This window comes from Hemibagrus wyckioides, linkage group LG24 (assembly GCF_019097595.1).
Source record: "Hemibagrus wyckioides isolate EC202008001 linkage group LG24, SWU_Hwy_1.0, whole genome shotgun sequence".
In the NCBI taxonomy this organism is placed as follows: Eukaryota; Metazoa; Chordata; class Actinopteri; order Siluriformes; family Bagridae; genus Hemibagrus; species Hemibagrus wyckioides.
In genome coordinates, this window is record NC_080733.1 from 5,370,297 (window position 1) to 5,394,690 (window position 24,394).

The 24,394-nt window shown below is 38.8% G+C and overlaps 2 protein-coding genes across 2 annotated transcripts in view; both read left to right on the plus strand.

Moving 5' to 3' along the window:
- The window catches only part of myo15aa (myosin XVAa), a 34,417-nt gene extending 18,124 nt beyond the window's left edge, over positions 1–16,293 (plus strand). The window contains exons 31-66 of the mRNA XM_058377566.1: positions 47–119; positions 528–719; positions 927–1,030; positions 1,715–1,803; positions 2,470–2,596; positions 2,889–3,131; positions 3,222–3,283; positions 3,413–3,541; positions 4,167–4,245; positions 4,352–4,490; positions 4,637–4,727; positions 4,827–4,965; positions 6,117–6,232; positions 6,317–6,376; positions 6,452–6,527; positions 6,609–6,724; positions 6,849–6,967; positions 7,063–7,204; positions 7,289–7,400; positions 8,776–8,850; positions 9,041–9,246; positions 9,513–9,655; positions 9,776–9,848; positions 10,673–10,745; positions 11,034–11,107; positions 11,192–11,274; positions 11,503–11,633; positions 11,718–11,812; positions 11,903–11,980; positions 12,063–12,159; positions 12,271–12,431; positions 12,524–12,657; positions 13,392–13,525; positions 14,013–14,146; positions 14,237–14,377; positions 15,055–16,293. Coding sequence (XP_058233549.1) covers positions 47–119; positions 528–719; positions 927–1,030; positions 1,715–1,803; positions 2,470–2,596; positions 2,889–3,131; positions 3,222–3,283; positions 3,413–3,541; positions 4,167–4,245; positions 4,352–4,490; positions 4,637–4,727; positions 4,827–4,965; positions 6,117–6,232; positions 6,317–6,376; positions 6,452–6,527; positions 6,609–6,724; positions 6,849–6,967; positions 7,063–7,204; positions 7,289–7,400; positions 8,776–8,850; positions 9,041–9,246; positions 9,513–9,655; positions 9,776–9,848; positions 10,673–10,745; positions 11,034–11,107; positions 11,192–11,274; positions 11,503–11,633; positions 11,718–11,812; positions 11,903–11,980; positions 12,063–12,159; positions 12,271–12,431; positions 12,524–12,657; positions 13,392–13,525; positions 14,013–14,146; positions 14,237–14,377; positions 15,055–15,156 — 4,142 coding nt within the window. The 3' untranslated portion in view covers positions 15,157–16,293. The remainder of the gene's footprint in view (positions 1–46; positions 120–527; positions 720–926; positions 1,031–1,714; positions 1,804–2,469; positions 2,597–2,888; positions 3,132–3,221; positions 3,284–3,412; positions 3,542–4,166; positions 4,246–4,351; positions 4,491–4,636; positions 4,728–4,826; positions 4,966–6,116; positions 6,233–6,316; positions 6,377–6,451; positions 6,528–6,608; positions 6,725–6,848; positions 6,968–7,062; positions 7,205–7,288; positions 7,401–8,775; positions 8,851–9,040; positions 9,247–9,512; positions 9,656–9,775; positions 9,849–10,672; positions 10,746–11,033; positions 11,108–11,191; positions 11,275–11,502; positions 11,634–11,717; positions 11,813–11,902; positions 11,981–12,062; positions 12,160–12,270; positions 12,432–12,523; positions 12,658–13,391; positions 13,526–14,012; positions 14,147–14,236; positions 14,378–15,054) is intronic.
- A 3,948-nt stretch (positions 16,294–20,241) lies between these two features.
- Positions 20,242–24,394, plus strand: part of llgl1 (LLGL scribble cell polarity complex component 1) — a 31,367-nt gene continuing 27,214 nt past the window's right edge. Inside the window, exons 1-2 of the mRNA XM_058377679.1 lie at positions 20,242–20,489; positions 22,776–22,873. Coding sequence (XP_058233662.1) covers positions 20,409–20,489; positions 22,776–22,873 — 179 coding nt within the window. The 5' untranslated portion in view covers positions 20,242–20,408. The remainder of the gene's footprint in view (positions 20,490–22,775; positions 22,874–24,394) is intronic.

Consider the following 24,394-nt stretch of genomic DNA (forward strand, 5'->3'; position numbering starts at 1 on the left):
CACCAACTCTCTCACTGTAATTGTGAACATAATGTTCTTTCCACAGGAAGTTCCTTTCTGTGTCCTGTAAACTCATGGACCACTGGAGAGGATCTGGCTGGGGACATCCTTCAGCACAGGTACATGCCCTGGAGAACATGTCGGTAAAGCACTCCTGTCAGGTTTTGAACTAGCAGGGTCACATAGAGCTCAGGTCCTTGAGTACCCCTGTCCTGGACTGTTCAGTGCATTCCCTGCTTTAACATATCAGGTCAACTCAACAAGGGCTGTTATATAGCGGATTAGTTAAAATTAAGAGCAGAAACACTAGTAAAATGTGCAGGACCAGAGTTATATAGACCTTTTTCATCTTCTATCCAGAAACAGTCATGGCTTCATCATTCTTTTCCAGCTTTCATTTAAAAAAATTACATTGTGATTTCTAACTTTATATCGCACATAGCACATTATGCAAAATTCAGTATTAGCTTTTAGTAGCATAGATCTCACACAGTGGATTGAAACGTCGCTGTATTTGGGTTTTACAGGAGTGTCACAGAGTCCTGGAAGGGCTGTTCTGTCATCATGAAAGAACATGGCCAGTGGGCTGAGCTTGCAGGGCATGATTATGTAATGGACCTGATTGCAGACCTGGAGCTAATGCGAGATTTCCCAAAGCAGAAGTCCTATTTCATCATTTCGGCTGAGAGTCCCACCAGAACCAGACCCAATGCCAGCCTGTTAGTAATATGAATTGAAAAGATATTTGATATTTTTTATTTTGTCCTCTTTAGAATTCAATATGTTCAAAGTACGGTAAAATATTGTCTTACTTTTCTATGTGTGTTCTATTTAAAGGCAGATCTGAGTGGTGTATACAGCATTATATTATGAGATATACAGTACCCATTGTATAGACACTGATGCTTTGTTTTAAATCACCACAGTGCTTTGTTTGGAAGTGGTTTTGATTCAGATGATGAGAACCCGCTCCTTAACCCACCATTGTCCAGCACCAATCTACCAGATTCTGATGGATACTACAGTCATGGTCGGATGATTCGATATGTCTTTGCCTATTGTGTTCTCTGTATAATTGTATACTCACCTTTAAATGAAGTTTTGTAGACAAATTAGAACTGAAGTTAGAATTGATTGTTAAGTTTCCATAATTAAGGGTCAAGGGTCATACATTATATATGGTTAAAAGTTTGTGGACACAAGATTATTACACTCAGATTTAGTCTAGTCTCTTCTGTTATAATGTGCTCCACTCTTCTCTTCTGTGGGCTATTGGGATTAGTGATCATTAGTGATACAAGAGCATTAGTGAGATCAGACACTGATGATGTAAGAGTGAGGAGGTCTGGGGTTCAGTCGGTGTTCCAGTTCATCCCAAAGGTGTTCAGTGGGGTTGAATCAGAGTCAGGGCTCAGTGCAGGACACTCCAGTTCTTCCACTCCAACATTAACATACAATCTCTTCATGGAGCTCTGTGCTTTGTGCACAGGGGCATTGTCATGCTGGAACAGGGTTCGGGCCTCAGTGAAGCTAGATTGTAATATTACACTATACATAAGAAGAACCATATATTGGTGTGATGGTCAGGTGTCCACAAACATTTAGCCACATTGTATACAAGGGGAAGTATGTTTGTATATTTTTTGTTACCTCATCCATATTTCCATATGATCTCTATTCTTTTCTTTTTTTTAATTATTTCCTATTATAACAGAATCCGATTTTAGCGAGGCTCCACCTCAGAGAGGTATGGACCGATATCTGGACAGCTTATTTGACCCAGTGCTATCAGATGGTAGTGGGGTAAGTCTGTTTAGCATCTTCCCTCCAACATGTTTTTTCCACAACATGATGTTTGTCTTGACAATTCGGGCAAAATGTGCAAAGGGTGTTTATAAATAGTATGTATACGTCAGGTCAATGGTTTCTGTGGATCATTTGAACCTAGTTGTGTGTAATTGATTGAGCATCAAATGTCCAATTGGCACCAGGTCCCCAGCACTGAAATGGATTAAGTTACCGGATTACCGTATTTCTTACAGCATTAAGCTCAGTGTAATTTCTTAGCCAATTGCCATTAAACCATTACACCCTTAAAAGGTGTTTTCAAACTCACTTAATGGAATGGCTGTTATCCAGAAACTCACTTGCTATCCGGTTGGACCTAAATAAATGAACATTATTTCTTTGCCAAAAAGTAAGCATAAGACAAAATGCATTAATGTACATTTAAAACATCAGTAACATTATTTTAAAAGTAGCATAATACACATTAATGGTTGATTTTTCCCAGTTGAAATGCTTCAGCTTGGTAAATGAGAACCAGATATTTGTGGTTAATGGGCTAAGCTGCTCTTAGAGAGTATAAGGTACTCCCAGGGGGAAGATTGATTTCTCGTGTGAGTGAACACAAAAGGGGCCCTGGCTGAGTTCGAGCCTGTTCCTCTCTGCCATATCTGCAACAATCAGGATTTGGAAAGGCCAGCCAGCATGTCCAGTCGGATGAAGGGAGCTGGTGGGATTGTGGGTGAGGATGGAGGAGAGGAAGAAACCACACGGAGCAACAGGCCTTATCCCCCAGGACTGCAGCCTGGTGGTGAGTCATTTAGCTACCTCTCTTCCTGCTCTTACTTCACCACCTATTAATTATGCATGGGAGCCCTTGTGTCATTTGGTTCCTAAATGCAATCATCAGTCTGCAGCGTCGAATTTAGACTTCCTTTTGGATTTTTTCCCCATGTTTTAATAGGTTTTGTAAGCAAACCTTTGCTACTCTGTGTGATTGCACTAAATGTAAATGTGACAGTAGCTGTTATGGAAGACTATGCTGAGTTTTGTTTTTGAGTTTTGTTAGATACAATTTATTTATTGCTTTTAATATTTTTTAGCGGTTCCTGTTCTACCTGTTATGGGGACTATGATGCCACCGATACCTATGCCAGCTATGCACTCTGTGCCTTCAACTCTTGCCCCAACATCTACAGACTCTGTTCCCACAGTAACCCCTGTTTCTCCAAAGCCACCAGTACCATCGATGCCAGCTATGTCATCTATACCTTCTATGCCAGCTTTGCCTCCTTTACCACCCTTCTCAGCTTTACCTAATGTGCCACTGATGGCTGATGGGACGGGTACGAATGCAACAGTTCACTTGTGATTACTGTTAGATCGTAAGTTTTATATGTATTTATGTATCGCACTCTTTAATATTCCATACACAGCAGATCCCAATGTTCTTGCACAGCAGCAGCAAGCCCTCATCAACCAGCAAGCCATCATACTTGTGAGTATTTTAAGCTCTAACATGAAGCCATCGATCCAGCACTGAGGTTTAATCTGAATATTATGCAGGTCTGATATGAAATTTGCATGGTTATAGATTTAATTGCTGGTCTGTTGTGCTGCTTAATAGGCTCAGCAAATGACAATGCAAGCAATGGCTCTTCAACAGCAGATGTATAATTCAGTGGGCAGGCCATACACTGGTCCATCTTATCATAGTGAACATGTATCACTGCCCCGTTCTGGCCAATCAAGCCCAGTGAGTATCTCAAGACACCTCAAATGTGATTTTTATAAAGCTTGTTATAAATGACATCAATTATTAGAATGATATAATACTTCATTAAAATTCTTCAATCTTCAATCAAACATCTTCATTATACAGTATGTATCATCGATTGTATTTATTAAATTTTTTTTTCACTCAACTAATAGTGCTGTAGTTCATATGGTGTACTGAAAGATCATTATTTATCGTTCTTAACACACAGTGCTACGCAAAAATCTTAAGGACCTTAGCCTTTTTTTTCCATGTAGAAATTTTGTCTTCAGCATTTATTTCTCACTTCTGCATTATAATGTCAGTAAAAAAAAAAGAGTTAAATGTTTTGTAAAAATGTTTGTATGTCAGTAATAAAAGCAACATGTTATAGGCATCTTAGCATCTTAGCTTTCCTGCATTTCTTTAGATTTGCTTAAGACATTTGCATGGTAATGTCTCCACTTGTCACACCTCAACTTCTTATGACTTAACATCTAATGAATTATTTACTGTAATACACTACGGAGATTTTTACAGTATATTTGGGTGTTAGCACTCTAGTCAGTCACTTAATTATTCTTTATTATGTGTTTACAGTAAATCATTAGCTTTATCTTAACAGAACAAATCTGAAACTGGACCTTCTCCTCACACTCATGTCACCCATTCCCCTGCACAGAAACCCATCCGGCATCATTACAGTAAGTCAGAATGCACGGGTACACTGTTTATTATTATCTTCTAATGTAACTTGCTTTTTCCACATGTAATTGTGTAGGTCATTAATGCTTGAATATATTTTCTAAGGCCAGCCCAGGACAGGACCACCAGAAGCCGTGGTGAGGTCCACCATCTCAAACTCAGAGCATATAGAACCAAGTCACAACATCAAAGATATAATTAAGCAGTACCAGCCTGGCGTAGTCAAACCTGTAGATATACCAAGGTCTGTATATCCCTACAACCAGTTTAACCGTTATACTGTAAGTGCCTTGACATGAAATGATACGGAGATATCAGCAGTGTGTGCTAAAGCTACCCACGTCTTCTAAACTTACATGTGAATCCTTTTCCTTTTATCTGTAATCACAGAAGAGATGCTAAGGTGTTTGTTAAGAAGCCTGACCCTCATGCTGAAGCTATGATGATCCTCAAAGACCAGATGAATGCACCACCTACCCAGGTAGATCAGTTAACAGTGGCAAGTATTTGACACCTTACTCAATTACTAATAAATAATTTACCAACTGAAATAAATATCTTCTATGTTTTCAACATCCAGAGGAAAAAGATCTATAGTCCGGACTCTTCTGCTTCAGGTGTCACAGAGACTGGTAGACTGCAACCATCAAAGAGTATAAAGATGAAAAGATCACCTCCAGTGCCTGCGATCAGTCACAGGTCCCCAGCCCCTCCACCTGGTCAGTACAACTCATTACTGTACCATAACTGTACTGTATTACTTTGCATTCAGTGACACCCATTAAACTCTATAAAAGGTAAAGCTAACAGAGCGCATAAGCATGAGATGGGAACAAAATATCGAGAGAAAAGAAATTTCCCAGTGGAAGTTATTTTAACTAACATGTACACCAATGAAAAAAGAAATTATTTAGCAGCATAATGTTACCTGCAAAGGCCAAAACCCTGGAGACGAATTACAGAAGCTGAATAAAGTGAGATGATGGCTTGAAAATGGCTTGACATGAAAACAAAAGGGGAAAAAAAAGATATCTACACAGAGGAAGTGCTACAGTGTGTGTAATGATATCAGCCAGAAGCCTCTGATGTTGAATTATAAAATTTAGGAGGACAGGAGAGTGTAATAATGGAATCTGATGTATTTAGGATGTCTGACGATGGAACACAGCACACTAGGGAGTATATGGCTTGTTGTGGATCGAGACAAACCAGATCATTTATCTTGATGATGTACTGTTAGCAAGTAATCCATGAACGGACAAAACTTGGACCTGCCCAGGAACTGGACAAGATAGTTTTGTGGGTTGATTTAGTGCTGGCTCTGAAGTGTTGCACAGCCTTATATAAAGGTTTCATGGCAGAGAGAACTATCTTACAAGCCAGCTTTCATCTCTGAATCATCATTGAAGGCCGTCCTTATCTTCTCTTAATTGAATGACCGAACTTACTTCTCATAATTTATAAATTTAATGTTGGCTTGCTTTCTTAGATTTTTATGATTTATTCATATTTAGTATTTCTTTAATTAATGTCATTATTATGAAACAGCAGGTTTTGGAATTTGTATTAAATCTACATGTGCATCTGAAATAAAAGAGCTCTATTTAATCTCATTAAATAGAATTAAATTACTCACTGCTAGTTATATGATTTGAAGCCTGTAATTTTTCACACTATTGTGGCTACTCATACGGAAATTCACACACTCAGGATGGAAATGTTCCTGCAATCCTACAGGTTTACAAGTAAATTTGTTCATATCAAGCATCATAAATCAGCCGTGTATAAATGTGTGTTTGGTTGGTGACCAAGAATATTGTTTCCTGAGTTTTATTACACTGTTATAACAACTATGAGCGTTTGTTTTCAGTTTCTCGAGAGCTTCCAGTGGAAGAGGAGGCCATTCAGACCCAGCTCCACAGGAGAAGTAGTGAAGAGCACTACACCTACACAAACGTACCCTGGAAGATCTACCTGAGAAAAGAGGTAAGGTCTATGTTTATGTGTTTAAGAGAGTAATATTCCATATATACTCCGTTCAGTGGTTTAGTGTCATGTTTTGCTTGTTAGGTTTTCTATCCCAAGGACAGCTTTAACCACCCACTGGTACTAGATCTCCTGTTCAAGCAGGTGTGTGTTTTTATTTTGCACATTTATTTTAGCTGGCTCATTCTCCCTGATGATAAACTCTCGGTTCTATTTCAGATCGTCCACGACACCTTCTCAGAGGCTTGTATCCGGATCACCAAGGAAGAGAGACAAAAAATGAAATCCCTCTTTGGTATGTTGCAGAAATCAAATACGGGTTAAAATAATTACAGTCGCTGTTGCGGTATTAATTCTAAATCTAATTCTTTAACAGCTGAGCACAACATCGATGCGGGTGCCGTGACACAAGACGAGAATGTGAAAAAAAAGGTTGTTATTGCAGCAAGGGACACCTGGGAGATTTACTTCTCTCGTCTTTTCCCAGCATCTGTAAGGAACTCCTGTCACTTCTTCAGCTCTTATTTCCTATTCAGAGTTTTAGGTTTCACTAAATGGAGAGCTTTTGTGTGTGTGTGTGTGTGTGTGTGTGTGTGTGCATGTGTGTGTGTTACAGGGTAGTGTGGGCACTGGTGTCCAGGTGCTTTCTGTGTCTCACAGGGGAATTAAACTGCTAAAGATGGTGAGGAGCAGCGCACTGGCCCCAGATTACTTCCGAGTTTTAAGACCATACAGGTATTTTGCAGAAGAGAATAATTATTTACCAGCAATCCCAATAGATGCTGATTACACTGATGTGTGATTTTGTGTGTGTTTCTTTCCATATACAGCTACACAGATATCATGTTTGTGACAATTCCCTCTAAGAACATGCTGGAGTTTAACCTGACCAATGAGAAACTGATCCTCTTCTCAGCCAAAGCTCCCCATGTGAAGACCATGATTGATTACTTCATCACAGAGTTGAAGAAGGTAAGCTTTCTCTTCGCACCTGCACTGGGTTTCAGGGTGGACAGTGGAGGTGTTGTGGAGTAATCGTATTCTCTCTTGCTCTAGGACTCAGACTATGTGGTTGCTGTGCGTAATTACATTACAGATGACAGAACAATGCTGAGTTTCCACAAAGGAGACATTATACGCTTGCAGAAAATGGACGGGCTGGAGGAAGGTGAGCCAGATCATGACCAAGTCTTTTATAGGTCTTATGTTTGGTAGGTTGGTGAGGTCTATGCAGTGTTTAAATACTTTAAATGTCTTAGGATTTATTAATGGAAAATTGAATGTTGAAACATTGCCAAATTTTCACTTGGTAAACTATACTGAATGTAGAAATGATTCTCTGATTCTCATATTCCTAAATTGCTCAAAAGCTCCTGATTACACAATTGGACTTGACTATATACACTGATCAGGCATAACATTATGACCACCAGCCTAATTTTGTGTTGGTCCCCCTTTTGCTGCCAAAACTGCCCTGACCCGTCCTGCACTGTGTATCCTAACACCTTTTTATCAGAACCAGCATTAACTTCTTCAGCAATTTAAGCAACACTAGCTCATCTGTTGGATCGGATCTCCATGTGCCTCAGTGAGCCTTGGCCGTCCATAACCCTGTCGCTGGTTCACCACTGTTCCTTCCTTGGACCACTTTTGATAGATACTGACCACTGCAGACCGGGAACACCCCACAAGAGCTGCAGTTTTGGAGATGCTCTGATCCTGTGGTCTAGCCATCACAATTTGGCCCTTCGTCAAATTCGCTCAAATCCTTACACTTGTCCATTTTTCCTGCTTCTAACACATCAACTTTGAGGACAAAATGTTCACTTGCTGCCTGATATATCCCACCCACTAACAGGTGCCATGATGAGGAGATAACCAGTGTTATTCACGTCACCTCTCAGTGGTCATAATGTTATGCCTGAACGGTGTAGTGTACAGTTATAGAAAAGAGATTTTGGAATTTTCCACCATATTTTCCCTATCTGCCCTAGATGTTCTATTTTATTTTATTGCATCTTATTTGTGTCGATTTTTATTCTTTTACTTTTTGTTAATTGCCTCTATTTTTATATCAAGGGCAGTCATGGAAATCATTTCGTTGTACGTGACAAACAAATTATGAATCTGAAATGATTATAATCACACTCTCTGGTGTATCCCAAATGAGGATGGATCCCTTTAGTCTGGTTCCTCTCAAGGTTTCTTCCTCATATCGTCTCAGGGAGTTTCTCCTCACCACCGTCACCTCTGGCTTGCTTATTAGAAATAAATATAAACTTAATCTTTAAACTTTCTTTTCATTTTTATTCAGATTTTTTTCTTTTTTCTTTTTACATTTTCCTATAAAGTTGCTTTGTGACAATGTACATTGTTAAAAGTGCTACACAGCTATGAATTTTTATATTCCTATAAGGCATAACAAAAAGAGCTATACAAATAAAAGTAAATCGAATTGAATAGCACTGATGTAAGCTGTGTGGCTACGAATGATTTTTTGAGACATATTAGTTGATATCTAATTCCTTGTGGCTGCTCTGTAGGCCACTGCTATGGCTGCATAGTGAAAAAGAAAGTGATGCTTCTTGAGGAGATGAAAAGAGACACGTCTGACTTTGGTGGGTCTGCATGGAGTGCTGTTCATCTTTAGGCTCTTTGTCATCTTTCTGTCTCTTCCTTTGTAGTCAGTAATTGTGGAAAACATTTTCTTGTTCCTTCTTAGGAATCATAATGTGTCCCTCAGTCTATTTTTCCACTAGTTGATTATGTAATACGCTTTCTTACACGATTCATTTGTGCTACCTCAAGGCTGGAAGTTTGGTGCGGTACATGGTCGAGCAGGGCTTTTTCCTGTGGAGTTTGTCCAGCCAGTGGCTGCTCCAGACTTTATCAACCTCCCTGTGGACAAGAAAGACGAGCCCAAGAATAAACAGGGTCATGTGGCAGCCTCTGCCGCCGTCGCAGTTGCCGTAGGTTCCACCGCTGCAGCCCACGAGCTTGACCGCTCCACTGAAGTATGTTTTGCTTCCATTAAAACATTTCATCTAGTAACATTTATCAGCATTTTATGCTCACTCTACACCAAAACTATATTCAGTATATCATCTTACTTTTTAACGTTTCATGATCTTGTAGAATAAATATTAAAGTGCTGAACTATAAATGTGCTAAATATTTTATGGAACAATTGAAATGCAGTATTTATGCTTCTGTCAAACGCTCTCACTCTCTTTGTACCGATCCTGTTCAAAAATAACATACTGCTCATTTTCACCTCTAGGTGGCTTCAACAGTCAGTGATTATACTGAGGCCCACACAGACTACAGTAACCTGGAGATTGATGAGAGGATTCTGCAGGACAGCCAATACAATATGGTGGAGTTTGCCAAGAAATATTTCAGAGAGGCCCATAGGAAGACCAGGTCAGTGTTTTCATTTAACTTTGGAGCATATGTGTGACTGTAGAGAAAAGAAAGTGTATAATAGGTTTTTGTAGCTGGTTGAGAAAAAAGTAATGAACACAAGTTGTGTTACCTTTACAGTGACTCACAACGGCAAAGGTCAAAGAAGGGAAAGGAAACCAAGGAATCATCAGATATGGTGAAATTTTCTAAGGTACAAATATACAACTGGTGTAATGTTCCTCAATGTTTTCTTAGCTAGAATGTTACTTTAGGGTAATTTGACTTTTTAGCCCTTAGTTCAGTGTTGTCTTTTGTAGCTCTGTGTCTTTATGTAGCACCAGGGTCCTGGAGGAACATTATTTCATTTCACAATGTACTGCATCAGCTACACACCCACCAGGCATAACATTATGACCACCTGCCTAATATTGTGTTGGTCCCCCTTTTGCTGTCAAAAAAGCCTTGACCCATCATGCACTGTGTATTCTGACACCTTTAGATCAGAACCAGCATTAACTTCTTCAGCAATTTGAGCAACAGTAGCTCGTCTGTTGGATCGGATCACACGGGCCAGCCTTCACTCCTCACATGCATCATCAAGCCTTAGCCACCCATGACCTTGTCACCAGTTCACCACTGTTCCTTCCTTGGACCACTTTTGATAGATACTGGCCACTGCAGACTGGGAACACCCCACAAGAGCTGCAGTTTTGGAGATGCTCTGATCCAGTCGTCTGTCACAATTTGGCCCTTGTCAAACTCGCTCAAATCCTTACACTTGTCCATTTTTCCTGCTTCTAACACATCAACTTTGAGGACAAAATGTTGACTTGCTGCCTAATATATCCCACCCACTAACAGGTGCCATGATGAGTGTTATTTATTTCCACCTGTCAGTGCTCATAATGTTATGGCTGATCGGAGTATATGGTCAAAATGACAAAAAAAACCTCTTGACTTGATTTATGGAACAAGAAAATTGTCTTTGTTCATTTTTGTACTCCTCATCAATTCTTGTATTTGTGTGTTAAATAGACTCCTATCCAAGGGTCCTTGATTGAGTTTACTGATGAAAGCATGAACAAGGTTGCTGCAGACATTTTCTTGGGTGAGTGAGAGAATTGCATAGTCTTGACCTTCGTCATTATGAAAGTGCATGCATGCATAAATTCATTTTCTGTACATGAAGTCATTTAGAGATCATCACTCGCAGAATAAATGAGGTGGAATACAATGTTTCTTAATCATTAATCAGTTGTTCATTAGAGTTGGATTATTTTAACTCCTGTTAAACTTTAACAAGTTTAAGCATGTGGCTATTCACATAAATATCTGACACTGACATATGTGGTTTAGATATACTGTACACACCTGCCTTTCTATCTGCTTCTTACAGCTATAATGAAGTTCATGGGGGACTTTTCAATCAAAAGCCAAAGTGAGCAAGACCTGATCAGCACCATACTGAGGGTAAAAATGAAGTCATTTATGTAAATAACCTTCACACAAAGAGACACGATGTCTGATTTCATATAAATTACATTTCTGTTGCAGCTTACTGGCGAGTATGGCTTACTGAGAGATGAAGCTTACTGCCAGGTCCTCAAGCAGATCACCGAAAACACCAGCTCCAAAACGTATCATATCAAATTTCCTGATATCTCTATCTATCTATCTATCTATCTATCTATCTATCTATCTATCTATCTATCTATCTATCTATCTATCTATCTATCTATCTATTATCTATCTATCTATCTATCTATCTATCTATCTATCTATCTATCTATCTATCTATCTATCTATCTATCTATCTATGTGCCTTGTAAAAAGTGACATTAAAATTCTCCTTCTGTTTTCCTCAGAGACAGTTGTCAAAGAGGCTGGAGGATCCTATACATCCTTACAGCATACTACAGATGTTCAGAAGTACTGAAGCCCTACCTGCTGAAATACCTTCAAGATGCCTGTGCAGGTCCTGGGGTGCAATACCAAGGTAGAGTACTGCTATAACCTGATCTTGAAGATGTACAGGTCTTGAAAAGTTGAAAAAATTTGAGAAGGTCCTTGGTTTTTTCAGGCATTGCCAAAGCTTGTGAACAGAACTTAAGGAAGACTTTCCAATACGGTGGCCGCAATAAATACCCTAACACCATGGAGTTAAAGGCTATGATGGTAAGTTATTTTATCTATTTTAATAATTAATAAGCAGAGGTGTCGTATTTGTCTTTATTTTTTATCTTTGAACCTTCTTGACCACTTTAGGCCAGCAGGAGCTCCAAACGCCAGTTATTTCTTCTCCCAGGTGGAATTGAGCGTCATCTGAAAATTAAAACTTGCTCAGTGAGTTGTTCATTTTTTTTTACATTAGTTGAACCTTACATTATAATCAGTGTGCTTGGTCTATAAGGAATGTCATGTGTAGGTTGTTCTGGATGCCATTGAAGAGCTATGCTATGAGATGGCTCTGAGCAGCATGGAGGGGATGGATGAATATGCTGTATTTGTTGTCACAAACAGAGGTGAGAATGTGTTTTCCAATGAACACCATTGGAACAATGGATTCGTATTGACCGAACAGGTGAAGAGAATGTAGGCCATTTGATTGATAACAGGATCATGTTGATGTGTAGGTCAGAATGTTCAGCCACTGAGCAAAAGGGAGTACATCTTGGATGTCACCACAGAAGCAGAGCTTATTGATACCAACTACAGCCTGTGGTTTAGAAGAGTGATTTGGAATCAGCCATTAAAATTTGATAATGAGCTCGGAGTCACCATGCATTACAACCAGGTACTGTATAGATCAAACCTTTAACATTATTATTATTCATATGTATTACCTGTAAATGTCTGTCTGTCTCACATCTTTGTTCTGTTCTGCAGGTTACCCCAGATTACTTAAAAGCTCTTCTGAACGTTGTGCCACAGGGCAGGCTTACTGAACAGCAGCTTCAGCAAGTGTCAAAACTAGCTGCACTGCAACATCGCGCAAAGGACACGCTCTCTCTCCCGAACCTGTAATTCTACACTCATTAACTCTAATCTCTACAATACATTTCAGTGTCCTGTCAGCGCAAAACAAACTGAAACCAAAGCCACAACATTCATCAACATTAACTCTAACTCCAAAGGATAGGTTGTTGGTAATGTACACAGTGAATAACTAGCAGAAAGCGACAAACGAATTGCAAACTGAAATTTCTTCAGTTTTCTAGTTACCCCAGTGAACATATTTTAATATGAATTTACTGTAAAATTAAAGTGTACTGTTAAAGCAAGGAGTGATTCTTTCTTCAGGTTTTTAGCAGTGTTAATGCAGTTGACAGAAGATCTAATAGAGCATCATATCAATGCCCTTGATAAAAATAAGCACAAATAAAAAGCATCAGTATAATCATTTCAACTATTTCCTCTTGCAGTAAACATTCTCCAGACCTCTGGAGATTTCCATGGTTTTTTTATTTATGTGCCACCATAACACGTCACTTTTGTGGAAAGTTTCTCTCTCCCTCTCTCTTTCTCTCTTTTTTTCTCTCCCTGTTCTCGCTCTCTCTCTCTCTCTCTCTCTCTCTCTTTCCCTATTCTCTCTCTCCTTGTTCTTTCTTTCTTCCTCTCTCTCTCTCTCTCTCTCTATTCTCACTCTCCCTGTTCTTTCTTTCTTTCTTTCTTTCTTTCTCTCTCTCTCTGCCTAATTATACTGAAATCCTAATCTGTCCAATAACGTCTTTTTGTCTCTCCTTACCTGCTAAAGCCGTGAGGTCCAGGACTGCGTCCCTGTCCCTCTGTATGGACTGCAGTCTTCTCAGCAGTGGCTGAACATGGTGACCCAGAACATGCAGCAAGTGCAGGCACTGAGCCCCCATCAGGCCAGAGCCCAGTTCCTAGGTGAAGAATTTAGTTCAATTAAATTTTATTTGTACCTCTTTTAAATAGTTGCTTTACAATAATGATTCAATTCAGGGTAGAATGTATGTATATATAAACCTATTGAACACTACACCACAAGGTCAATGATGTCTCACTAATACTTTATTGCCTGTAATGACCTTGCAGTTCTGCTCCACCCAGTAAATTATGTTACGTCTTCTCATACAACTGTAAATTCATATAATATATATATATATATATATATATATATATTTGTACATTACAGTATATGTATATATGTATAGGTATAGCATGCATATGAAATATATAAATTTATCCCTAACGAGCAAGCCAGAGGCAACTGAGTTTTATCAGTAGCATATTTGATATTTGTTGTATTACTACAGCATTTGCCTTAGAGAGCATTAATGAGATAAGAGATCGTGAATGTAAGTGTTCACTGTGTACTGTACTGGTAATAAATTTTCTATACTCTTCTACCTAGGGCTTGTAAGCGTTTTTCCCATGTTTGGTTCCTCATTCTTCTATATACAAAGCAGCAGTAACAGCTCTATAGACTGTCCTTGCATTCTAACTGTCAATCAGAATGGCCTGAACTTTCTGAACAAAGACACACATGTAAGTAAATGTACAAGATTTTTAATTTCTAAACAAATAGACTTATTTAAAAAAATCTAATTCATAAACACATGCCCTACTTTTCTCAAGGAGCTGATGGTGAAGTTCCCCCTGAAAGAGGTGCAGTCCAGCCGGACACAGAGGCCTGTAGCTGGTTCCAGTTACCCTTATGTAGAAATAATGTTGGGGGATCTGACATCTCAGCGCATCACACAGCTGCACGTAGACCAGGTATGTGTACATCAAAAGTTGCTACAATAGAAAGCATCATTTGGAGAAAGTAATGTATGGTATTTTATAAGAAATTTTTTTCCAGGAAAAATCATTACAGACCCCTTACACCCTGGACACAACATTTTTCAATTACCCATCTGGCAGGCACGATAGAACATTATACACCAACACATTAAACATCAGTTTCTTTCTGCAGGCAATCACCATCATAAACAGCTGACCAACATGCTCTTTACAAACCTATTACACTTCACTTTACATCTACTGTACTGTAAGAACAGTCACTCTGGCATTTGGCAGATACCCTTAACCAGAGCCACTTGCAATTAATCTCATTTTACACAACTGAGTGTTAAGGGCCTTGCTCAGGGGCCCAGCAGTGGCAGCTTGGTGAACTTGGGATTCAAACTCATGATCGTCCAATCAGTATTCCAACACCTTAACCACTAAACTACCACATCCCTCACCATTTCATCCCCATATGTTACACACACAATTGCTGCACTAATAGACCCTAGCTCACTTTATATACATTTATTACCTGGCTTTATTTATTTCCTGTATAGCATTGTTTGTAAATTAAATGGATAATGTACTTTTGAAGGTCACCAACAGCCGGTAGCAAATTCCTTGTGTGAGTAAAAACATACTTGATTCTGATTCTGACTTTGCAGAGCCTGGAGCTGTGCCGTGTTATCGCCATGAACATGGACAACATGCTGTCCGTGCGAGAGAAGAGACTAACTCTGCCTCCCAGCGAGATCACGCTTCTTTAATATGTCTCCCAACAGAACAGCAAACTATTCCCAGTTTAAAAAAAAAGACATACAGTGTTATTCAAGCCGTTCTTCAAGACGAAACATGTTTTTTATTAGCATGCTACATCTAACTGGAACCTCATCATAACAGTGTTTAACCAAATCTCTTAGATCAAAAATTCCACAAACCATGATAAAAGGATTTTATTTGGAAATGAAAACCAACTAGCACCTTTTTTGTGTCTGCTTAGCATGATTCCCTGGTTTTAAATATCATGTCTACCTCTCAACACACACTGAAGAAGTTCATATGAACACAAGAACTGTGATGTAACTTGGTCTAAACAATAGTACAATTGAATATGAATGCAATTTTTTAAGTATGCCATTTTCTACTAATGAATTGTGTTAGAAATTATTTGCACTATACTGTGTGTTTAAAATAAATACATATGTGTGCTTTATAATAAAAAAAAAACCTCACATGTATATAAGACTATTCTAGTATTTATGTTTACAAGCAGGGATGAAATTAAGCAGGAAACTCACAGGAGCAGAGCTCCATGACAGACGTTTATGTGAATAGGAGCTGTGAAAGTGGCAACTGGAGCTGAGCTTCTGCATATAATCTGATGGAAACTACAGTATATAAACAGTTTTATGGATATTGGTGATCATTTTAAATATCATGTGATACATTTTCACATTGCTTTACAGTTTAAATGCTTTTTTAAAAAACAAGCAATTATTAACTTCTCTGTAAATTTGATTATTAAACAAATAGTAGTTCATTTTGCTTGTTTAATGGCTTGATTGTTATTTAGCAAAATGTTTAATTACTCCCTGATTATGAGCTACTTGTGGTCCTGATCAAAATGCTAATTACTGTAGATGTTAGCATGTTTAGCTCACTCCTTCAGGGGTGGGTGTTGAATCTTCTCTCTTCCCTGTGTTGTGGAAGGGCAGGGGTTTGGGGTTGCACGTTCTCCTCCTGCTTCAGGGGTTTCCTCTAGGTACTTCACTTTCCTCCCCAAGTCCAAAGACATGCGATGCTGAGTGATTGGCATTTCTACTGAGTGTGTGTGATTGTGCCCTGTGATGGTTTGCACTATGTGGTCCAGTTTTCCTGTGACCTTGTGTAGGATAAGTAGTAATATGGACGGATAGATGGATTGATGGATGGATGTGGTCTGGGGATTCCCCAGGGATCCACAATTTTATAATCAAAATTATAATATTTATTATTGATTTCTTATCTTTATGCAAATAAATAAAATAAAGTGGGATTAATCTAAACCTCTGCAATAGACTTTTTGTCCCATCCATGATGTATTCCGAGCTTAAGCCCAATGTTCCTGGGATAGACTTCTGATACACAATGACCCTGACCCGGATAAATAATTAACTGAAAGTGAGTGACTGAAAAATCCACAACTTAATAACACAAATATGAGAAGATCTATAAATAATGTCAGCTTTGACTATGGAAAATTCTGGAATAAAATGTTCATTGCCTTCAATAAATTATTATAAATTATATTCAAAAAATATTCACTGTAATATGCAGTGTAATTTCAACAGCTTTTATTTTCCTTTAGAGCAAAACAAAAATAAAGCCAGTTTTAAATGGTAGGATTTTCAAACCATCTTTGATGTTGCATACAAAAATCTCAGATCATTAAAAACAATAATCTATCCTATTGTGGTTTCTTTGGGAACTATTTCAGCAGACCAGTATCACTTCTCCCTTTTTGTTCTATCTTGAACACATGGTTTACAATCAAATGTCTCTCCATCTCTCACAGAAAAACCTACAAAACCCCAACCAGTCAGGCTTAAAAATGGCACATTCCACAGTGACTGGTCTTTTGGTTGTTACTGAGAAACTACATGCTGCTAGATCGGCCAAACTGTCATCTCTCCTCATCCTCCCTGACCTTTCAGCAGCATTCGACACAGTAAACCACAAGAGTCTCCTGTCCACCCTGAAGAGTTTTAGAATTTGTGGATCTGCGATATGAAGGGGATTGACATTTGCTCCTTGTAGTCTCTCCAGTGGTGTCCCACAAATCTCAGTACTTCCTGAGGTCCTCTTCTTTTCTCCCTCTATTCTCATTCTCACATGGGTTCTTATACCACTGCTATGCTGATGACACTTCTTCTCCATCCTTTCCTGAGACACCGCTGTTTCTGCTCGGATCACAGCATGTCTGGCAGACATGTTCTCACGGTTGGCAACTCATCAAATGATACTTAATCCTAGCAAAACTGAACTGCTGGTCATTTCAGGTGATTCATCCTTATATCAGGATCTTGCAATCTTCTTGGACAACTCGCTTCGGCGCCGAGGTGGTGGAATGAACTTCCTCTAGATGTCAGAACAGCTGAGTCACTGGCCATCTTCAAACAATGGGTGAAGACCTCCTTCTTCCTGAAATGCTTAAAGTAGCCTAGACTAGCCGAATCACAGCCGTGTCAATTTTCAGTATAATAGTTCTCTTGCTTGTTATATTGCTTAAATCACACATGCAATTGTGCAGTTATACTGAATATCAGCATGACTATAATTCATCTCTGGCACTTATTCAGACTACATTCTTGCTTGTATGATATTGCTTGAGTCTAATTCAGAGAACACATGGTATGGGACACATTATTGTACAGTCATCGAATTTGCCCATGATTTAATTAGGGTCATCTCATACACTGTGATAAATTATAGCATGGGCGTTGCTAGGCCATTTATAACATTTCTACTCAGCCACCCTATTCTGTGATTCTCCATAAATTGTTCACAAATTGGTCCCCTTTAAATTTCATATGAAAACAGCGGCAGACTTCGGCTCTTCCCCGTCTTTCAGCGTGTTCTTCAATCCACAGACTGTGGCGTCACAGGCAGAGGATCAGAGGACAAGTGTGTGTGTGTGTGTGATCAGGAAGACTTGTATTTGGCTTGTGCAGTACTCAAATGTTATACACATCTATGCAATACAGTGGAATGCAATAAGTTTACCATCCTTCCCTGTAAGTCAAACCAGGGGTGTTTCTAGGATTTGAAAACATCATGGGCTAATTAGGGAGAGAGGGTAAGCAAGAATAACATGTTTTGCAAGGGCATTTTTATGTAATATTATTTAATAATAAACACAAATTAATACAAATAGTATGCAACTTTAGAAAATTTCATTCAATCTTTTTTGACTCCTCCCATCATTTCAGAGCTGTTCATTTTACAGCTTGTGTGTGAAGCAGTGCCGTGTAGATCCTTTTTTATTATTATCATTTTACAATAATCTATATTTTACTTGCACCTCTTATTTCATTCCTCATTTATGCTGCCACTACTGTATGTATTATTCTTTCTTTCTTTCTTTCTTTCTTTCTTTCTTTCTTTCTGTTGCCTTTCTTCACTTCTCTTATTGTTCTCTCATCTCTCATTCTCTCATCTGTGCTTGTATCATGTCTACTTCATGCTCTTGTTGATTTTTCTATCCTAATTCTTTGAGGGTGGAATCATCAGAGAGTATCTCTGTGACTTGACTTGAGCAAAATGGTCAATTACCATACTAGTATTTATAGTGCTGAGAATTTCATTTTCAACTGACAGAACAGCTGAATGATGGAGTCTGTTCTGGCCCATTGTTCGCCTAAGCCATGTCTGTATTTTAACTTAAGTACTGCGTTAGTTGAATAATAGAAAGCCATGATGTTCAGACTGTAATGTCTTAGCACTTTAACAGTTTAGATTTTATTTAGATCTATGTTTAGGCTCATTTAATTTAAGTACGTCTTGGGTATGGAATAATATTCAAAAGGGTCCTTATGTCAGGGGGTTTTCATAATCAATGATAGTAGGCCTCCTTTTTGACACAACATACATTTGTTAGCCTACTTTTATCAGTTGTGTTAACATTAAAAATTAAAAGTTAGGCTATTATCTGGATAATAAGATTGTTGTGTTTTCTGAACGTTTTTTTTTTATTGCTGTCGCGCTCAAGCGCTGTAAGGTGTTTTAGTCACGTGGTGTGAAAGCGGCGCTGCACAGACCGACAGGCGTAGGACATTAAAGTATCGCGAGAGCGGTTCTAGAGCATATTCGAGCGCACACTCTCGCGGTATTTTGGCCTGTGTGTGTGCGTGCGTGGGAGTGTGTGTGTGTGTGTGAGCCCCCTTAAATTAAAATCCTAGAATCGCCCCTGATAGATAGATAGATAGATAGATAGATAGATAGATAGATAGATAGATAGATAGATAGATAGATAGATAGATAGAACTTTATTGTCATTGCATCGTACAGGTACATAGCAACGAAATGCCGTTGACATCTATCAGAAGTGCAAAAAGTAGAATGTGTGTGTGTGTGTGCAATATGTGTTCAATATGTGTGCATTATGTACATTGTATAACAGAGATAATATACAGTGTATGTACAGATAGTATACATGTATAAAGATAAACTAGGGTAAGCTATGAATTTACACAATGCGCGACCAAAACATGGGCTGGATCGGTGAGGACGGGATTTTACCTAAGATTATTAGATAGTTAGATACAAGATACAACACACACACAAAATAAGAAAGACGATTAATCATCAATAAACCAATGAAATCACACGACAGATTTGACTGCAACCAAATAGAATGGAAACAAAAAGTAAAGAGTGAAAAGCAAGCTTTGATATTTTGGATTAATTAGCTTTACAGTCTCCTTTTAAGACTATAATTCAGGGGCGATTCTAGGATTTTCATTTAAGGGGGGCTCAGCCCCCAATGAGGGTATAATTGTAAATAGAAAAAAAATCATTTGTGTACAGTTTATGGAGAATCGCAGAATAGGGGGGCTGAGTAGAAATGTTAAAGCCCCCCTAAAAATGGCCTAGCGACGCCCATGCTATCTATCTATCTATCTATCTATCTATCTATCTATCTATCTATCTATCTATCTATCTATCTATCTATCTATGGAAAATCCCATCCGTACAGATCCACCCCTTGTTTTGGTTGCGCATTGTGGGCGTGGTCTAACAGATGGCTCAGATTTTCTGGCGCGCTGATTGGCTGTGTTCTCGGTGATTCCTGTGAACTTGCCCTGTTCTCAAACTGCACACACACACACACAGACACAGCAGAGTAGCCGTGCGTCTTTAACGAGCTGCTGCTGAGTGACCCGGTGTTGTGTCCGCATGGGAACTGATTTCTACTTTGCACTGATTCACACTCGAGCGTGATTTACGGACCGCGGGTTGGATACACTGTCCCGGATACAGGATGATGAAATTTCGGTTCAGGCGTCAGGGCAATGACCCTCAGAGGGAGAAAGTCAAACAGGAGCTTTTTGCGTTCAATAAGGTAGGTGAGCCACCGGGTGGGCTTTTCCCCACGCGCACTGAACATGCGGGTTCAGCTTGCGGTGCAAATCTCCATAAAACCCCCAGCTGCTGGTTATTTTGTTGCTCCGGCTCGTAAAAATGATGTGCTGGAAGAGAAATGATCCAACTGATGTTCTCACAGCGTTCACATTGTAACATAAATGAATTAAGCTTAAAATAGTTTACAGTGTAGCTGGGTCAATGCTTTGTGCTCGTGCAACACACTTTGCTTTTGTTTTGTATTATTTATTTCTTTTTTTTTTGTATTAGGAAAAATACCCTCAGTCACTATAGTGCTTCCATCTAAGATTTCTGTCTTCAACCTGTAAAATATATGATCCTTATTGCTTTGCTGATATTTTTTGGCGTAAGAAAACCCTATTAACTGGACAAGATTTGGTCCTAATTTGCATATCAATCGCCTGTCTAGGCTCTGAATGCCAAAGAGCTGAAGTCATATTATAAGCTGAAGACAATAGAGGGAGATGTATAAATTTCTACCACCTGAGCTGAACTGGAACCACAGACCACACCATTACACAGTCTTTTACACTGACTGTTAGCTCTATTGGAGAGCTATGACCTGTAAAATACTTTCTCTTTTATATAAGGCTTTTTACATGTCATTTACTCCTGAGATTTTAATTATGATGACTTTGACGTAAGGCACGGTCTGATCTAATAGCTGTTTAAAGATCTGCAGTGATGAAATAAATGTGCAGAAGACCGTTCCCAATAACATATATCTGTGGGAAGAACAGAAAGAGCCACAAAGTACTAGAACTGGCTTAAATACTAACACCCCACACACACAGACCTTCATAGAGAGAGTCACTACTACACACAAATGCTTGTACTCTAGAAAGGCAAAACAATCATGATGGCGCAAACTACGAATCCTATAATCAGAAGCCAAGAGCACCACGGAGCAGAGAGATGGAGAGAGAGATAGAGCTCTGGAAAAAAATAAGAGACCACTGCCCAATCTCCAGATTTGAACCCTATTGAAAACCTCTGGAATGTCATCAAGAGGAAGATGATTGGTCACAAACCATCAAGCAAAGCTGAGCTGTTTGCTTTTTTGCAAAAAGAGTGGTATAAAGTTCCCCAACAGCAATGTGAGAAACTGGTGGAGAGCATGGAGCCAAAACACATGCAAATCGGGGTTATTCCACCAAATACTGATTTCGTAATATTATTTAGCCAAAGTATTAACACAATGTGTTTACAAATTATTAGCATTTTGTTTTATTTGAGTTATTAAAGCTCTGCATGATCTTGGGTTATTTTCACGTGTTGTCATTTCCTTTAAATATACACTCTAAATAACTAATTATATTTAGGAGAAATATTGTCAGCAGTTCACAAAAAATGAAACAAAACTGTTCATCTCACCAATACATGAACCTGTAAGAAAGAAAACATAAGAAACTGATTATTTTACAGTGGTCTTATTTTTTTCCAGAGCTGTATGTCTAGCTCATTTTCACAGAGGGTGTGTATATAACACAAGGACAACTACACATTACATATGAGCTTGTCACCATACAGTCAAAAACAATTTAAAAAAAAAAAAAAAAGCAAGACATGCAAGAGCGTAAGATGATGGCTGACTTCCAATGTGTTTAAAGTATGTATAGCTGTAGGAACAGAACTCTTACTGAAGTCCTTCCGCTCATAGGTAGTCTATACCTACAGCCAGAAGAGCAATGAAATACCGATGGAGTGGGTACAGGTAGCTAGAGGTAAAATATAAAACTGTGCATGATAAGTGTATGCTCTGTGTCTGTTCTCTCTGAAGCATTGGGATGATCCTCTCCATGACAATGTCGCTCTCATCAGTTCCGCAGTTCAGTTTTATTTGTATAGCAGTGTCAGAAAACAGATTAATTCCTGGATATCAAATTTTAAATTTTATAAATCGATCCCTGTACAATGTGTTTTCTTTGTCATGCTTAGTAAGCGGTTGATTAAGAATTGCATACATGTTCTGCAACATTGTTTAGAGACCAAATGATCAGGAAGAAATTTGCTGCCATTGCATATTTATTTTAATTACTGTAATTGTATTTTGATGATTCTGGAACGTTTTGCCTTTATTACTCATTAAAACGGAAAATCTGTCATCGTTTGCAGTCGAGTTACTTACGTTTTCTTTGCCAGGTCACACAGTTGAGTATAAACAGATGTCAGAATGCTGAGTTAGTCCCATGCCTGTCTGTCATGTGCATGAAATGAATGTACACCTTGTCTTTCTTTCATCCAGACGGTTGAACATGGATTCCCAAATCAGCCGAGTGCTCTGGCCTATGACCCCAAACTGCAGCTAATGGCCATCGGGACTAAATCAGGAGCCATCAAAGTGTATCCTTTTCAAACAGTACATAATGTGTAAGTGTATTAAGTTCATCTATGTGGTGTCATCATTTCAGTTACCTTTTTTTTAAGCCTTGTGGGAAATGAGGTTTTAATGAATATGGAGTGAGGTAAAATGTGCATGAAGAAACCATTTTCACTCTAATGATGTTTGAATATGTAAAAAACAAATTATGCCGCAGCATCCTTTGTTTGATCAGGCATTAAACATAATGCAGGCTGCACGTTTACACAGGTTTTAAAGGACAAATCCGGCTTGAATGATCATCTTGCATATTAAGGAAGATGTTCTCTCCAGTATTAGATTGAAATCTTTTATCTGACAAATGGACAGATTGGTCTATTTTTGCTTTGGGAAATACTTTACCACTGGCGATAATAGTGCGACTGAGATGCCCCTCTCCCTAAAAAGAGAGCTGCAGCAGTGCTTTAGTATCACCTTTTCATCTGCTCAATCATAGGGTTAAAAAAAACTAACACTTGTGCTTATACAACCATCAAAGGCATGATGCTTGTTCTCTTGTTGATTGCTGGTTAGCTGAGCTGAGTCTCCGTCATAACAGAGCTGCATTGTATTCTGTACCTTTCAGTCCAGTATTTTGTCCCTAATGCTTCTTCTCTGTGCTAGATTTTTTAAAATATGGTTAAACGTTGCTGAAAAGTAGTGTGAGAAAAGAAGTTCTAACTCTTAAGTTTTATGAGCTGCCAACAATCCTGACTGTTCTCCCTTATGTCCTTATGTTTATGCCTCGTAAGAAATGCAATTGTAACTGCACAAGCAGCATCCCACTGTGATGGTTTTCTCTTTGGTGTTGTATTTTCATTAGTCACCACATTACACATATTTCAATGTAGTCACATTTAATGTCCAAGTGATGTGTATGTGTGTGTGTGTATATACACACATTTAAAGTTATGATGTCGCTTATCTACTGATATTTTTCAGATTTTTGCTCTAATAGTTGTGGCCTTTAGAAAACAAGTCTGAAGTCTCTCCCAGTTCCCATTGTGTTTTGTGTTGTAACAGAAGTTCATAGTATGCCTAAAGCATTGAAAAATGGTTTAAAACTATTCCCACAGTTGATTTTTTTTTTGTTATTTTTTTTTCCCTTGGGTTGAATTCTTTAGTGTTGATTATATTGGACATGGCCGTGCTCTGGGTTGAAGGAATGTTTAGGAGGCTGTAATTACTGCTATCAGACTGTGGAGCTGGAGACTCCTTTAGCAGCCTGTGATTTATCTGGCTGGTTTAATTGGACTAAACGGCTGAGAAGGAATCGTAGAGACATTTCTCTGACCTTTTGTTTTTATTCCTCCTGCTTTCATTTGGGGGCACGCAAGGCGAGGATATGGAATGTGTGCCCTTCTTGTCTGACTTGGGACATGCCCCGAGCCGTTGTAGTGGTGGGCATGGTAGCACAGTGCAGATCTTTGAGCCGCGCTGAGGAGTGGTTAAAGGAGGCTGGTACTATCAGGCACGGCCGAGCCAAGAGGCCGACTCTGAAGCCC